Here is an 18,132-nt window from a genome sequence, read left to right on the forward strand (position 1 = left end):
AAAGTGTAAGTGGAGAATGCTTTAAACATTGCATATTCTGCTTTTATCTTGGTTTCAGAAAAATTATGAGCTCATTAGTGATGTACTGAGTGTTCTATTATTATGTTGTAAAGAAATTGGTGGATGAAACCTTGGGTGTCTCTTGCTAAATTCTTGGCCTTGGTGCACCATACAGCATTGAGTGCAAAACATGCTGAAACTGTGTAGTAACCGTGTTACCTCTTCATGTGTTTTGGTATGTGTTATTGTTCTGTTTTATAGGATAGTAAAATCTAGGAAATCGAAGTCCCCTACTTCACTTTTTTCCTTATTCTGTTATTCACTCAGTCTAAGTAAACAATTCCAATCATGTTAACCTCATCCACAGTGTTCTCTATCTCTGTAACTACTCTCCCCTCTATCTCAGAGCCCACTGTGATATGCAGTATACCTCCTGAAAGGAGGTAATTGGAAAAGTGAGTGTGATGTTCTTGTGGAAATTAACAGTCTGTGCTTATGCATCCCAACACCTTGATGGCTCTCTTGACTTCAGCTGTACATAAACTGGAGGTCTCTGAATTTCACTCAGTGCAAATTTCATTCAGTGAGGCTCAGGTTCCTGTTTTGATTTGATGAGGCTAATGTAGCGTATTTTAAAATGTGATGGCTTTACCATTGTTAAGTTTTATTTGCCATCATATGATCATTTGCTTACCCTAGACTTTTTTTAAGTCAATTGAAGGTTTCTTTCTACAGTGTCCTTGACAAACTTAAGCTAGCTCGTTTGTGTGCAGTATTATCTGTTCAATGCTTGCAGTCCTCCAAAAATGTAATTTAGTTTGTGTAAGCAAAGAAGCAGTTGTGAAATCATGAGAAGTTCTACTTTTTACCTTACTCTTTTATCATAAACTGTTTTTTTTTTTCTTTGTGCTTTTTTGGTTTTGTTCCTGTTAGCAGGTCAAGTTCTTCAGTGTTTTCTAGTCAGGAATGTTGTTAAAAGCCTTTTGAAAATATAAGTAGATTATAAAGGCATTATTTTGTTAATATCTAAATGAGTATTTTGTTTTAATAATCGTGATGTTCAGTTGAGGCCGTGTTTGGTTTTGTGTTTTTTTTTTTTTTTTTTCCCCAGTCTTGCCTTATTCCATCAACCATCTCTCTATCTCTCTAGTTTTATTTAGAGATCTGTAAACTCTGTATCATCTGAGAAGCCCATTTCGGGTATTCTTAAAATAGTTCTTCATAGTAATTTCTGATAGTTCTTGTTGATTGAGAGAGTGCAGGTTTCTTCCGTATTGTTGCTGTTATTACATAGGGACTCAGCTATGATGGCTGTGACTGCTAGGACTTTCACTATATCGAATCAAAAAGAAAACCACCAATTGCAGTACTTATTTAATGCCATTTGGTACGACAGTCGCATGATGCTGCCTGTCTTTTTCTGATTCTTTTTATGGCTGCAAGAGAGCTACTTATTTATTTCAATTTTTACAGCTTAAATAATTTTGTGGTATCCGTCCGCTTGGTACTTTAAGTGCTGCTGGGCTAGGTCATAAATATGGATAAACAGTGGAGGAATTTTGCATCAAAAATTTAAGTCTTTCTTTTTTCTTTTTTTTTTACTGAAAATAGTAGGACTGAAATATCATTTAAAATTGGAGCCAAGATTAACAACCTGTTGTTCCTAAAAGAAAATATCTTAGTTTATTGTGGGTTGTGCTTTCTAAAAATATGTCTTCTACTTTGTCAGTTTAGCCTATCTGCAGGGTATCATTTTCATAGAAACACAGAATGCTTTGGGTCGGAAGAGACCTTAAAGATCACGTAGTTCCAACCCCCTGCCATGGGCAGGAACACCTCCTACTAGACCAGCTTTTGGAAAGATTAATTTTGACAAGTTTTCATTTACATGAAAACAGCTTTTAAAATATTTTTTCCTCTATTAGTAAGAATCGCAGACTTTGGTTATCAAGACAGCAGTTATACTTACAGCTGAATATTGGAAGCTTGTGCAGGTACTGGTGCTTGATGGTAGTGATGATCAGAAAAGGTAAATTGATGAGCCACTTGCATAAGGTATGGAGGGAAATGGCTGACACTAATTTAATAGCTTAAAGTTAAAGGTAATATTTAAGGATTAAAATCTTGTCATTTCTAGGCTGCGTCTTCCAACACTCTTCTCTGTTCTGAATGTAGAGTATCTATATTATACATATATTATGAAATATGAAACAGTGATTAGTAGCTGGTGCACACAAGTAAAATGGTTTATGTGTTTTTACGTCCCTCGTGTTGCACAGATGTTAGTTTTAGCCATGATTTGCATAGATCCAAATTTTTACCTATTAACTGACACCTAATCAATATACATTTTAAATTTTACATGTATGTTAATCCTGTCTCTTTCAGTTCTAGCTAGCTGGATATATAAATCTTTCAAATGCATAATTTTTTCTTTATTTGCCCTTATCTCTCTATCAATATCTATGTACAGTGTTCAGAGGTTTTCTCTGTGCTGAAATGTATTTGCAGATTAGGACATAGTCTCCTGCAGAGTACAAATAAATGGATTTTATTTTCTGCACGAGTTATGCATTTTTATGCATTAGGCAACACATTTGTTTTTATTGAATCTGTATATGTTTCTTGGGTTAGTGAGCTGCATATCAAGATGATAAGGAATTAAACAATATATAAATCAGAAGAAAAAGTTCTTGGGTATTTCCACAAGACAGGCAACTCAACATGTGGCTGAGCCTTTGTTTAATTCATCACCAGTAGGCTTCTGGTTGATTTGGTTTTTAACTTGAATTCCATAATTTGCTTATCCTGCTCACTGGCTTCAGCTTGAGCAGGATTTGACCTGTGAGATTATGCGCATCCCTTTATCTGTGTGCAGCAGGCTTTTGTATGTGGTCAGCACTCATATTCATAAGCCCAGCTTTGGGGGAAAGTGCAAGAAAGCCTGACCTCAGAGTTCTTGGGGTAGAAGGTACGGGTTGTGAACAATGAGTTTGTCATGCAAAACTCCTGACTTCAGTTTTAATTTTGTGTTGCTTACTCTAAGATTGTTATTTTTGATAGCAGATGCTTCTCTCTGGTCTGTCAGACAGTGGCTGTTTTTCCGAAGTCCAGGTCATACCAGCCCACGTTCTTTGAGTTCAGGGCTTGGAGAATGCTCCACCAAGAACTCCTGTCTCCTTGTTGGTCTTAAACTCAAATGGAGCAAATGGAGGGGAGACGTGAGGTAGGCCTTTGCGTCACTGTCTCAGGTTATATTCCCCCTACTAATGGCAATCAACTACTTTGAATGTGGTGTTGTTTTTTTGGTTGGTTGGTTTGTTTGTTGTTTTTTTTAAGTGGACATTCCTTAATAAAGCTGTTGCTTTTTATTAACTGGGATAACTCATAAGCATAGCTTCAGCAATGCTTCTTTCAAGCAAGGGAATTTAATCTGCAGCATTGGTCCAGGATCCAAACTAGATGATGTTTTTCCTATAGTGTTTTTTCATAAAATAGAACTAAATTCCATCATTATACAGGGGCATGTGTGAGCCCAGTAGAACAGTTCTTAAAAAGTTACCGTCTCTCACCTGCGCCTTACTACCATGTAGTACATTTCCATTTACCAAGATCAAAAATGGCTTGAGAGCAGGGTTATCCACGTACGAACTTTGGCAGATGGAGAAAGTAAGATGAAAAAGTCTAATTTAAAACTGACAAGTTCCTCTGCCATGAGGGGAATACATTTGGAATACATTTCTGAGAAGGTAAAACTCATCTGTGCTAAAGGAAAGATGGACTTCTCAGACGACACTCATTGGTGTACAATTTTTATGGCACATAGTGCACAGGAAATCTTTGAACCTGCCAGGTTTACAATTTAGTTGTACATATGTGCTTGCTAAATTGCACTTTTCTTACCCAACAGTGGTGTGAATAAATTGCGCTTTTCTTATCCAACAGTGGTGTGAATAAACTAACACTTTTGTAATCCAAAACACAATTTTCCATGGGTTTTCTCAAAAGCAAAAGTTTTTATCAGCTTTCTAAAAAAGGCTTTCCAAAAATAAGAAGTGCGTGCAGTGCTAAAACACTGAATGCTCCTTAAGGAAGCAGATTATGTCAGTGCCCCATAGTAGTCATTTGGCAGTATTCCTTTTTCAAGGAAATCCTTTGAATTTAATTCTAAAACATTGTGAGTATTTAAAGTATGTAAAACCTAGTGCTGTATAAATGTGTTCTTAATTGCCTTTAACTGTACATGGCAATATGGTGCCAGGGCACAGAGTGAAAAGTACTGTATATCGCCTTATTGTTTAAACTTTGAAATTTCAATAAATACTGGGCAAATAACTTTAAAGGAGATACTAAGTTTGAGTTGAAGTCTGTAAAATGTAACTTTGAGAAGCAACTTTCGCTTCATCTCATTGACTCCTATTCAGCTACCTTGTGAGAGTACAAGTTTCACACATTTGAAAATGGTAAACTTACTTGAGTCCCTGTGTTCCCTCAATTCCACATGGAAACTGCACATAACAAAATATTGTGGGCCAACTGTGTTGTCATAATGTAAATTTTAAATAATTTGTGAGTACATAAAAAATATCAATGCTGATTCAGATCAAGGCCCGGTATTCTGTCTCCAACAGTGGCCAAAAAGAACACACGGAAGGAAGAGTAGGAAAAGTAAAAGTACATATGAAACTTCCTGCGATATTGCCCTCCTCTCTGGGTAGTCAGAGGGGGTTAATTAGGAATAAGAGCTGGGAACAACTCTGTAGGTGAGCTGTAAATTCACATGTTACTGTGGCAAGATCATGTAGAATCTTGATGAAATCAAATAAGGAGGATTGGTAGGTGGGAATAGTTTACCAGAAAGCTATTAAACTTGTCTACACCTTAAACTTGTTTACTTAAGTCAGAAGACTGTCTGTTAGGAAGCATTCTAGCTCAAACAGAAGTTACAATTTTAGGGCAAAGTTATGGGATAAAATTGTGCACGGAGACATGTAGATTATCAGAATAGATTGCAATAATGGCTTCCTCCAGCATTGAAATCTCTTAAACTTTGGAGAACAATACTATAAATATAGTGAGGAGAAAGAGTAGTAGGTCCCCACTTCTCCTCCTCCTTGGGATCTCTGACTTCCAGCGTATGACTCACAAAACAGATTAGTTCACTAGTTTTTAACCTCTCTCTGGCTCTTTGTGAGGTCTCCTCCTAACCTGCCTTCAACCAGATAACTCAAACTCTCCGTGCCCAAGCTTGCGGTTCTGCTCTCATGGTTGCTCCTGGCTTCCTTTCTCGTGCGTGCTCTTGCCCAGACGCTGGTAGATGGGTGGCTGAATAACACGGTGGTTCGTTCTTCCAAGCCTGTTGCTGCTCTCCCCAGCCTGACCCTGTTGTGTCTGTGAGGATTTCCCTCTCGATGACAACTTGCAAGTTTTCTTTTTAAAGAAACCCTGGTTTAGGATTAACGGAGTGCTGGTGGTGTGTTGGGGAGTGCAGCACTCGTGGTTTTGACTTTAAAAAGGGTTTGCTGTTGCTCTGGGATGTGAAGGTCTTGAATAAGATGTTTCAATAGATGCTTGTGATTTTGCTTTGTTTCGCAAGTATATAACGTGTCTAACATCAAGGGCTGATAGGATGTCTAGCATCTTGAAACAGTTTGAAGAGAATGAAATAAGTAACAGCCTTTAAAATCTCCTAATCTTACCTTTGCAGGGTCAGTAGCTATACAATTTCAGGGACAGTTGGGTGCTTTTGCAGTTTGTTTTTACTGGTAATTTTTCACATTTGTGTTCATTTTGTGAGTAATTTTTAAATATCTGTTTAACTTAGTTTATAATTTTATATGTCCTTTGTAACAAACTTTTAACTTTGCAGCCTTGTACTGGGAATAGGTTTTAGTAACTTATGTTTGTGCAGAGTTTTCGGTCGCTGCACAGATACCAGCAGAATGGGGAACAATGGACTACAGGTTGACCCACAAAATGGGAATATTAATTTTTTTCGGTAACCAACCCTGTCTGGCCTGTTTGTGTAGGAAGGGCAGTATTTTCTTTGCTGATTTACCTAATTAGATTGTAAACTCCTTAAGGCAAGACTGTTGTATTTTTGTGCCTTGAACAGCACACCGAGATGGCAATTACAGAAATTCTATCAAATTATTATCAATCCTTTCAGTCATTGTTTATAAACCATGTTAAGCCCTGTCTAATGAGTGGAAGCAAGTTTTAGCATCAGCATTCCCTATCTCGAATCTAAATAAAATCTTTCATGTCAGATCTGCCTATTATTTTAAAATGCAGCATAGATGAATTCTCTACCGCTACAGCTTGGGCGGGGGGAAAGATAAATAAAAACGTAGTGCATTTTACAAAGGAGTCCTGACAAATTGAAAACATATTGTAGCAAGAAGGGACTACTCAAATGACTGCTTAGTGTTTCTATTTTCAATGCCATATTAATTCAAATTTATGCTGCAGTGACAAACATGAACATATTTTGAAATATTTACATTTACAATGTGGTGGATGTAATAAAATGAATTTTATAATCACGTAAATCAGTATGGTTTTGGTTCCAGCTCTTGGAAACCGCAAATGTTTCTGCCTTTAATATAGGGGGTTGGTTTTAAGCATGGATGTAGCTTTTCTCAATAAACAAGCATTTATAATGAAGGGAAATACTTTTAGAAGCCCTTATCAATTATTTCCTTAGAACATTAGTAGTGAACAAAATCTGTTGATGAAAACCATGTCTCTGCCATGCTCCCAGGGAGTAAAAATGTAATTTGCAGAACAGATTTCATTGGGCAGAGGGAGGGTGAAGGTCTGTCTGTGTTAGTTTTCCTGCTCACCATTCTTGTATGTATATAGGCAATGTTTTGTATTTTATCTCAGGGGAAGGAAAGGATTGGATTGGCTGGATCTTTTTTTTGGCTTTTTCATTTTTTAAACAAAATTCTAGGTTATCAGCCAAGTCGGTCAGCACGAGATTCTCAAATTATATAGCTTTAGCAAGAAAGCCTTTACAACTCTATCAGATGTCTCTGTCCTTTAGGATCAGGAGAAAAATTATATAGTGGGTATTTATGCCTCCAGGGCACAATTTATATACAGCAACATTCCACTGTTGCTGTAAGTACTGATTTTAGACTAACTGCAATTTCAGGAGCGAGATAATGTACTGAACAAAAAAACTGATCCTGTGGTCTGCCATTCCAAAGGTTTTATTTTTCAGTCACGTATAATGTCCACAGTTTATAATTCTTCAAGTGTATCATCTTATAATTTTTATAAAAGGCTAGGTTTCTAAAAGCTACAGAACAAACTTTTGAGGGAACTTTTCATATTCGGCCTCCTTCACGTGTGTTGCATGATGAGTATCCATAAAGTAATATCAAATCTATGGAACGAGATGATGAGTCAAAACTTTGTGCATTGAAAGTGGATAAAACATGTTATGTGGTTTCAACATTTTGGGCATCTAATAGGATCTGATCTTTGAGGGAAGAGAACTATATAAATCTCAAAGATTTTTGTCATCAGGTGGAACAGTTCAGGGTTTTATTTGAGGGGGGATTGTAAGTGCATTAAATTTTTATTTCAGTACTGGATATAAAGAACATGCCTTCCAAGTTTTCAGGCTGCCTGAATTCAGATAAAGGGTATGTTTGTGCTCATATAATGCACTGTTGAAGAGATTACAGGTATTTCAACCAACTGCCAGATTCCCCTTATCATTTATACATTAGCAGTAAAAGCACCCATACCCATATACTTCACTTGTTTTTTATATAAAACCAAATGTTTTTAAAAAGCTTGTAGGAGCCTTGCCTGATGGAACTTCCTGCTAGCAAAAGGATGTCAGAACTGAAATATTTTGGAGAATTGTTTGATAGATAAGTGGACTCCAGCAATAAATTTTTCAGCAGTGTTTTAGTTTTCTTAAGATTTGCAAGTTACAGCAGGTTCACAACTGTCCATGTAAGAGGATGGGTGATTGAACATATGCTATGTCAAGTCTCTGCTACTGGTAAGCAGACCATAACTACTTGAGGAAAAATAGCTGGTTTGGTGGCTAAAATCAAGTAATTCAGTGAGGTGTATTGTGTGGCCAGGCTCAAAAGCACGCAAAATAACAGATCTCTGATAAAAAGAAAATCTGCCTTTTGTCTTTTGGCATGCCACAGCTGCCACACGCTGTAGCTGCAGTTAATTTTGTGGTTGATTTTCTGTCTCGGTCAATATTTGAGAAGGGTGGATGGATTTTTGGCCCTTATTATATATATATATAAAATATGCGATGAGTCAGAACTCCTTTATGGGCCATCCTAACCACTGATAATTAATAACAGGAGAACCTGGGAAAAGATGTAAAAGCAAAGTCATCAGGAGAAGACCATACGCTTAAGAGGAGTTTGGACTGTTTCAGACAGCTGGTTGTATCTAATGCAGTTTTAAGCAACACTCAGTGCTGTTGTGTAGCCTGTATTTTGCTTTGTTAATTTCCTATATATTCTTTTAAGGAACATTAGCATATGCAGATGTTTGCATATTCTTGATTTTTAAACACATGTAGTCCCTCATTGGTAATGAAATTGTGTATTTTAGCAGTTTAACATAAGGTTTGGTTTTACGTAAGTTTTATTTCGTTTTATAATCTATCAGAAGTATCATTTCTAAAATTAATTCCTCCAATTGACTTTCCCATAGTAGTAAATATTTGTGCAGCCTTTTATTTTAATGAAAAACATGAAGCCAGCTGTGTTCTGCTGCCAAAGAGAAGGCATGAAGCTAGGCAAAAATCAAGACGGAATTGAGCAAATCTGTTGTTAAAACTGGAAGTCCTTGCTTTCCTTTTCCTTGCTTTTGTGGATTTTTTCTTTTTTTTCTTTTATATTCCCTTGGGAGCGTCTGAAGTTCAAGCATACTCCTTACTGCCTTGCTATAGGCCTCGTTATCCTGTTTAGTGACAGATTCAGATTACGGACACTTGTGCTGTCAGGGCTCAGAGCAGTTCATGACATGTTATCTTTGCATAACCTCCAAGCATTTTAGAAGGGTTATTTTGTTTTTTGGTTTAAAAGAGAGAGAAAAAAAAAAAAAAAAAGAGGGGGGGAAAGCTGAGTTGTAGTATCCCATTATTGTGGTTTAAAGATGATCGTACCGGTAGAAGTCCAGTGTCTTGTTGAGTTGCAGCATTCGCGGTCATTTGAATAGATCCTTTAGAGTTGCTACAAAGAGTGTTTAGTTAAAAGTGGAATTTTTAATCTTTTTGCTGTGTGATTACAACAAACCATCAGACTTAGCTAACCATGGCAACTTCATCTTAGCTAGCTTTCATCTCTGTTAAGATGAAATTTCTACCTTTTAACAGAGAGTGTGCTCTGTTTCTGCTGCATGAGGTGGCTGCTTCCTCACCATGCTCTCTGTCAGGCTTGGAAAGAGGAGACAATACAGAGGAAAGCCTATGTTCTCTGTGTGTGTGTGTATGTATTATCCATAGGGGTGTGTGTGTATATATTATACATATGTGTGTATGCATATATACACGCACTCGTATATGTGTGTGTACATATAAATAAAAAACCCTCATTCCAATGTGCTGCTTCAAGTTACTGCTTTCTTGTAGCAAGGAACTATCGCTTTTTTTGTTATTTGTGTCTTCTATTTCTGGAGAATTATAAGGGAAGATTTAGAGACAGAGCAAGGTATCTTGTCGTTCCAACTGTAAAGCAGTGCAGAAATTAAGGCAAATGCCTTGATTTACTTTGTAGTATTGATATTTAACTTAAAATGGACTCTTCTGTTTTATAGGAATAACAATATCTTGAAGGTTTTAAACGTTTTATTGTTGTCTCTGTTTCTGGTACATAATGTTGGTCTCCTCATCAGGATTTTTCTAGTGATGCTAGATTTCAGTCATTGTGTAAAGGTATATACACAAAAGTTAAATACAGCTGCTTCTCAGAAGGTACCATTTTAGACATTGTGCAATCTTATTTAAACAAGTGGGACTACTTATCAATTTGTCATGTCAAGTGTGGACACAATCTTTGCAGAATCAGTGTATATTTGATGATGATTCAACTCGGGAATGCTGTTGAAAAATATTCCTGATACAGTCGACTGTGTGACCATTGTCACACACAGTTGGGCATTCTCGGTGTTAGAGGGTGGGTTTACATCTGAATCTCAGCTTTTTTTTTTTTTTTTTTAAGTTATTTTAACAACCGTGTTGTCACAGGAGTGAAATAATGCTTAAAACATACTTGAAATGCAGGTGTATGTGGAGTACAGGGATGACTGGTAGATGCACAGAAGCATAAGATACGTTGAAGAAGGGAAAATAGCTAAGACTTAAAAATGGATAGCTGGGGAGTTTAAAGTACAATAACACTAGTAATTTTTTTTTGAAGTAATCATACTTGTCATCTACCATTAGTACTTAGGTATTTTCAATGTATTGCCTTTTCATTAACCTTCCATTGCCTTTATCCTTAGTGCTGCATTTTACATCACCACATGCACTCCTACAGGTATGCATACTTATACACTACATTGCTACTTTCTAATCTCACCTGTTTCACAGTAAATGGAAGTGATGTGCATTTAAATGCCATATAAAAAGTGAAATTTCAATAGTTTTCTTAAAAACTATAAATAACTAACACTGTAGGAAGTTCACTTTATTTTTATTACTCTTAGTGGGAAGTGTAGGCAACTTGAAAAAGCCCATTGTAGAAAGAAATACTGCAGAAATGCACATCACGTTTAAGAATAGAAATGTAATTCTTCTGAGTTACTTTGATCGTATTAATATGTGGGGTTTTTATGAACAATCATGTTGCAAGGATCCAGCTGTCCAAACCGCAACATTTTAATGTTAGATGAATTAACCTCATAAAAAAAATGTAAACTTGAGTCTGTAAAGATGCATTATTAGGCATAATTATTGGAATTTAATTCATGTTGACTAGGATGTCTGATCTCCCATCTACTCTCTGGTACTAACGGCTCAATTTCTGTGACAGCTTTTCTCATCTATTAATATTGTCTGTGCTATTTCTTTCCCTTTTTACAGTTATCGTCAGAGAGATCTAAACAGTCTGTGTTTTGAAGTAACATGCTGTTTGTGCAAACATATTAAAATGTACTCAATGGACCATCCAGAATGCTACTTACTTGGTTTAAATATTTAGAGATAGTTGTCTGAAAAAGGAGTTTGGGGACAGATGAAGCAATGTGAGAGCTGCTGTTGTCTACGTAGTACATAATTTGCTAAATTGCTAAATATTTTTGATCCTTAGAGGTTAGCATGTCTTATGTCCCTTTTATCCTTTCCTGTTCTCCCTTCTCTTTTCAACCTTGTGATTTAAATATTGTAGATGATAATATTTTGTATTAGCAGGTATAGATGGAATTTAGGGATATTACAAGTGAGTAACTGATGTCTGTTATGTGACATTTGCAGTACTGAGAAGTATTTTAAATGGACAGATCTCAGAAACATTTCTTCACTATCTAAAATGTTTTAGTATATGGTGCTTTCAGATGTACCCTGGAGACAGAAGTGAACAGTTTTTCTGCACTAAATATTTTAAAGTTGCAAACTATGTAGGCAACTCAATAAATGCATCAGTAATCTTTGTTTTCCAACTTCTTTTGAAAAATTTGCCCTTGATATATCAGAGTTGCTTTGAAAAGGAGGGAATGCAATCTTTAATCTTTTAGAGTAGCTGTGGAACTAAGGAAAACTTTGTCCATGTTTGATGCCTTAGAACTACTTGGGCTGAAACAGAAAAGTTAACAGTTAAAGCTGTGTATCTTCGGTGGAATTATAAGATGAAACTTCAGTGTTTGATATCCTGGAACTTATCGAAGTTTGAAGGAAAAATTCAGTTTGAAAATGTGTTAATAGCGCAGAGGCAGTTACCTTGTTATTCCAACAAATTATTTTTAAACTCCAAGAACTTTTTGTATGTCAGGTAGATCGCGAATAGCTATTCCATTTGTGAAAGCCCTCCTAGCGTGATAGCCAAACTTTTAAACAGAAGCTGCTTCTCATTTAGTAGCAAGTTGGTTCTCATTTATAGCAACCTTCATTCAACAGTCAGACCTTTTACCTTACGCTTCTTTACCATGCAAACTGCAAGCAGTAATTATCTGTAAAAGAACCTGTCATCAACTGAAGTGAATTCAAGTCCTAGCAGAAGCTGCAGGTTTTAAACTTAGATGGACACTTTTCCTGAGGCAGAGTTGTCTGGAGGCTGGTGGATGGGGTGTGGGTTTTTGTTTTTCTTATGTTCAAACACCTATACAGAAAAATATTACAGTATTTGTCAGCTAATGTTCTTCACTGGGTAAATTAATTTAGAATCATCTTTCAAGGCTTTTTCCTGTGGGAGAAAAGATTAGATGCTGTAAATTCAGGTAAAACTAATGAATTTTCATAGGTGAGTGAGAGTGATATATATTAGGGAAGCACTAGACATACCTATTCCTTAAAAATACATAAGTGTGTGTATATATATGTGTCTATGTATTGAGAAAAGGAAATTTAAGGAATTTTTGGTTGTTTGAAGAACACAGAGATAAGATCCTCTGAACTAATCAATGAATGTACTTGTGTGGGTTTACATTGTTTTAGGAACTACGCCTAAGTCATTCCCCATCATCTGTGTGCTCTCCTCTTTTATTTGCATGTATTTGAATATGAGAGGTAAGAAGATGAGTTTCTGGGCAAATTATGTTCGCTGTGTTCTTGCATTGTTTTACTACAGTGATGTCCTTTACAGATTGTTGATTTGCTTTTAAATCCTCGATTTCTTAAAATAAATCTGATTTTTTGTTTGTTTGTTTGTTTTGTTTGTTTTTAGGTAGAGATAACAGATATTGAAAATGAAGAAAAAAGGTATGATCTCTTCCTGGGACTTCTGGAGTCTAGTCATAGTCTATCTGAATTTCAGCACTTGGTTTTACTCCTTCAAGCTTGGCCACCAATGGACATGAGCAAGGGGTAAGCATTTTTTCAAACAGTCATGTAACAAAAGAGTTCTAAGTCTTCTTGCTTGATAATATCATGTAGTTTTCAGTCAATGAATTCAAACATGGTTAAAGAGGAGTATGACCTCTTTGGAAAGGGTCATACCGGGAAAAATAGTTTATTTAAAATTAAAATTGAATCAGTTTCTTGTAAAAACTATATTTACATATGTAGTATGTATCATGAAGGAGGTGGAAAACCATTTTATTGCCTGCATGGTTGCACAGGAGGCTTTTCTATCTACTTAGTTACGTATTTTGCTTTTATTTTTGGCAGTACGTACAAAATCCATAAAAAGGAATAGAAAGTTCTGACTACGTTTTCTATTCAAAGCTATACTTTGCAGAAAAACCTTTCATAGAATTATAGAATACCAGGTTGGAAGGGACCTCAAGGATCATCTGGTCCAGCCTTCCTCAGCAATAGCATGGTCTATACAAGGTGGCCCAGCACCCTGTCCAGCTGAATCTTAAAAGTGTCCAGTGTTGGGGAATCCACCACTTCCCTGGGGAGATAATTCCAGCAGCTGATTGTTCTCATTGTTAAAAATTGTCCTCTTGTGTCTAATCGGAATCTGCCCTGGAGTAACTTGTACCCAATAGCCCTCCTCTTTGCTATTTGACTCCTTGTAAAAAGGTAGTCTGCATCTTCTTTGTAGCCACCCTTTAAATACTGGAATGTGGTGATAAGGTCTTCTCTAAGCCTTCTTTTCTCAAGGCTTAAGAAACCCAGTTCTCTCAGCCTTTCCTCACACAGCAAGCTTCCCAGTCCTTTAATCATCTTTGTGTCCCTTCTCTGAACCCTCTCCAGCCTGTCCACATCTCTTTTGTGTAGTGGGTACCAAAACTGAACACATTGTCAGGCCACACCTGGAATACTGACTTCTTTGTCTCTGCTGGTGATGCCCTTGTTGATGCAGCCCAGCATCCTGTTGGCTTTCTTTGCTGCAGCAGCCCACTGTTCACTCATATCGAGCTTGTTGTCCACCAGCACCCTCAGGTCCCATTCCACAGAGCTGCTCCCCAGCTGGGTTGATCCCAGGCTGTGCTGCACTCTTGGATTATGTTTTCTGAGGTGCAAGACCTTACACTTGTCCTTGTTGAACTTCATAAGGTTCTTGTTAGCCCACTCTTCCCGTCTGTCCAGGTCTTCCTGCAGGGTGTCCCTTCCGAAGTGTCCACTTCCCACTCATTTTGCTGTTACCAGCAAACTTTCTCAGGGTATACTTGATCCCATCACCCAGATCGCTTTTGAAGATACTAAACAGCGTTCAGCCCAATATTGATCCCTGGGGGACCCCACTTGTGACAGGCTGCCAGTCTGAAAAGGAGCTATTGACCACCACCCTCTGGGGGTGCAGCCTGTCAGCCAGTTCCCCACCCACCACACAGACCACTTGTCTAGGCCATAACACATCATTTTCTCTAGGAGGAGGCTGTGGGGAACTCTGTCAAAACCTTTGGGATCATAGAATGGTTTAGGTTGGAAGGTTAAAGATCATCTAGTTCCAACCCCCCTGCCATGGGCAGGGACACCTCCCACTAGACCAGGTTGCTCAAAGCCCCATCCATCCTGACCTTGAACACTTACAGGGATGACAACTTCTCTGGGCAACCTGTTCCAGTTCCTCACCACCCTCATAGTGAAAAATTTCTTCCTAATATCTATTCTAAATCTACCTACTTCCAGTTTGGAGTTAATGTTCAGGTGGCTGTGCCAGTCTGCAGGAGGTCTGTGAGGGTAACGGTACAAAGTAATGGTGCTTCTCTTTTCTAGATCCACTACCTATTATTCCTGTCTGTGAATAAAGTATCCAAAAGTAAAGAATATATACTAGCCCAACAATTTAAAATGAAGATAATTATTTAAAACTATTATTAAAAAAGCACTGCGCTCATCAGAATAGGTAATCATTGAAAGTGTTAATTTGCAACATCTCAACTACATTATTTTTTTTACCAACTCTTCGGGTTTTGTCTGTGACTTTCTAAACACATTTAAATTTAAAAATTTCAGCTGTTCTATTCCATAACTGATGATCACTTCCAAGATATAAGGATTCTTATAATCTTATGTTATGAGGCAAAAGTCATGTAACTTTCAAGGAGAGCAATAATATTATTAATTTTTTGTCTAGCAAGTACAATATGCCATGTTCTATCTAATGGTGGTTAGGTTACAGACATTAAATGGTGCTTCCACTGGATTACTTTGGGATATTGGTTACAACCTGTTTTAACTTGGGAACTACACTCCCCAAAGTGTTTATGTGCATTGATTTGTCAGAAAAGTTGAGGCTTACCTTTTTCTGAGAAGTAAATCTTTTCTATACTTACAGAGAATTTGTCCATTAGAACATAATCTATATATTTTATTCACTTTCAAGCATGAAGTTTGTTTGCAGTTTCTGGATGAGCATTAGCCAGTTTTAAGAGCCAAAAATTGTCTTCAGTGCATTAAGAAGTACAAAAACTGCTGTGTGTTCTGTCACAAATTCATATTCCAACTTACTTTTGAGTTTTGTTTTACTGTAATTGAAAATTGGATGCCTCTCACTTCGTGGAAACTGTCAAACTTTAAGGTAGTGTTTAGATTAAAATAGTGGAACAAAGGGTCAAGTGAAATATCGCTACAATTAGCAAAATTCTCTTTCCTTGAGTTGAACAGACAGACTAAAGATTTTGTGAAAGAAGAGCCCTTCTTGTATGTAGGCAGTTCTTGTCTACTGCTCTGTAATGGAGAAACTTTAAAAATAATTTAATTTTATCTCCTGCTTGGTGTTCTGTTCCTTCAGGCTGACCTCCTAAAGTGACAAAGAGAAGACTAAATAATGATTAAATGTGATTTGTAGTCAAAACTAACAGTGGATGAAATTTCAGAAGTGGGATACCTCTTAGTTCCAAGATCTGTGAAGTCTGAAAATTTACGCAGAATACTTAGATCACCTATATCATAATGCATTCGGGGCCTAAAGTAGTCAGTACAGCTCCTAGGCATTTATATAGTCACAGTTCTGACATTTAAAAATCAAATTGGCTAAGATAAGAGGCAAGAGAACAGGGTAAATTAATTCACAACCTTATATGTGATTCTGTGATTTTCATGTATTTAGCAGTAATTGAGGTCAGAAGGGATCTCTAGAGGTGTCTGCTCCACCCCCATGCTCAAAGCAGGGCCAGCTAGCGCAGGCTGCTCCAGGCCATTCCTTTGGTTTTCAATATCTCTAAGACTGGAGACTCTACAACAACAAAAACATTTTTCTTATGTTTTAGTAAATTTCTAGTTGTGTTTCTGTCTGTGCCCATTGCCTCTTGTCCTATCACTGGGCATCCCTGAGAAGAGTCATGCTCCTCCTTCTTTACTTTCCCCATCAGGTGTTTATACAATGAATAAAAGTCCCCCACACCTTCTCTTTTCCAGGCTGAACTAGTCCCAACTCTGATCTCTCTCAGCCTCTGCTCTTGAGACAGGTACTCCAATCCCTTCATCATCTTTGTGGCACTTTCCTGAACTCACTTCATTATGTCAGTGTCACTTTTGTACTGCGGAGCCCAGAACTGGACTCAGCACTCCAGACGTCTCACCAGTGCTGAATAGAGGGGCAGGATTACGTCCCTCAGCCTGCTGGCAACACTCTTCCTGATGCAGCCCAGGATGCTGTTGCTCTTCTTTGCTGTGAGGGTACATGGCTTACTCACGGTCACCTTGTTGTCCAGGCTCCTTTCCAGCCGGTTGGCTCTCAGCCTGTACTGAGGGTTATTTCTTCCCAGATAGGAGGTGGACTTTGGATTTCGCTTTGCTGAGTTTCATGTGACTGATCTCTGTCCATTCCTCCAGCCTCTTAAGGGTACCACTGAGTAGCAGCACAACCATCTGGTATATCAACACCCTCTCCCAGTTTTGTATCATCTGCAAACTTCCTGAGAGCACACTCTGTCGTCTGGTCATCCTGGTCCTTAATGAAGGTGTTAGAGTATTGGCCTCAGTATAGATTCCTGGGGTCCACCGGTGGTCACTGGTCTCCAGCTGGACTTTGTGCCACTGATCACAACCATTTGAGCTTGGCAGTTCAGCCGATTTTCAGGCTGCCTCACTGTCCACTTATTTAGCCCATACTTCACCAGTTTGCTGATGAGGGTGGTGTGGGTGACAGTGTTGAAAGCCTTGTTGAATGAATTCAAGGTACACAATATCAGCTGTCATGCACCAAGCCAGTCATTTCATTGTAGAAGGCTATCGGGTTGGTGAGGTGTGATTTCCCCCTTTTTAAGTCCATGCTGACTATTCTCAGGCTACTTAGTGTCCTTCATTTGCGTGGAAATGCTTCCAGGAGGATTTGCTTCATCTTCCCAGGTACCGAGGTGAGACTGACCAGCCCGTGTCTTCAGACTTTGCACTAAAAGCAACTGCAAATTTTATACTACAAAGGGCTACAAAGATGATTAGGGGATTAGAATATCTCTCATATGAGGAAAGGCTTAGGGACTTGGGTCTCTGTAGTCTAGAGAAAAGAAGATTGAGGGGGGATCTTATTAATACTTACAAATACTTAAAGGGAGGGGGCCAGGGGGATGGGAGCAGTCTTTTTTCAGTGGCGCCCAGTGACAGGACGAGGGGTAATGGGCATAAACTTGAACATAGGAAGTTCCATCTTAACATGAGGAGGAACTTCTTTACTTTGAGGGTAGTGGAGCACTGGCACAGGCTGCCCAGAGAGGTTGTGGAGGCTCCCACTCTGGAGACATTCAAAACCCGCCTGGACGCTGTCCTGTGCAACCTGTTGTAGGTGACCCTGCTCTGGCGGGGGGGTTGGACTAGATGATCTCCAGAGGTCCCTTCCAACCCTGACCATTCTGTGATTCTGTGATACTGTGATTAGTTTTTTTTATTTAATAATTTTTGTTATTACTAGAACTTCAGTGTCTCTTTTCACTGCTTCGACTTCCCTGGAGGCTTTGGAGAGCCTTCAGGAGAAAAATGTTTCCTTCTCTTTCACTAGTAATACCCACCTATACTGGTTTCATTGAGAACCTCTGACTGACAATTCCCAAACGTGATTTACAGTGCCAGCTCCCAACTAGTTTTTCTAAACTCAG

At 38.0% G+C, this 18,132-nt stretch overlaps 1 protein-coding gene across 1 annotated transcript in view; it reads left to right on the top strand.

Moving 5' to 3' along the window:
• NBAS (neuroblastoma amplified sequence) overlaps positions 1-18,132 on the top strand; it is a 181,109-nt gene that overhangs the window by 139,644 nt on the left and 23,333 nt on the right. The window contains exon 48 of the mRNA XM_009885333.1: positions 12,870-13,009. Within this exon, the coding sequence (XP_009883635.1) occupies positions 12,870-13,009 (140 nt within the window). The remainder of the gene's footprint in view (positions 1-12,869; positions 13,010-18,132) is intronic.

Source organism: Charadrius vociferus, unplaced genomic scaffold (assembly GCF_000708025.1).
Source record: "Charadrius vociferus isolate BGI_N301 unplaced genomic scaffold, ASM70802v2 scaffold173, whole genome shotgun sequence".
NCBI classification, from domain to species: Eukaryota; Metazoa; Chordata; class Aves; order Charadriiformes; family Charadriidae; genus Charadrius; species Charadrius vociferus.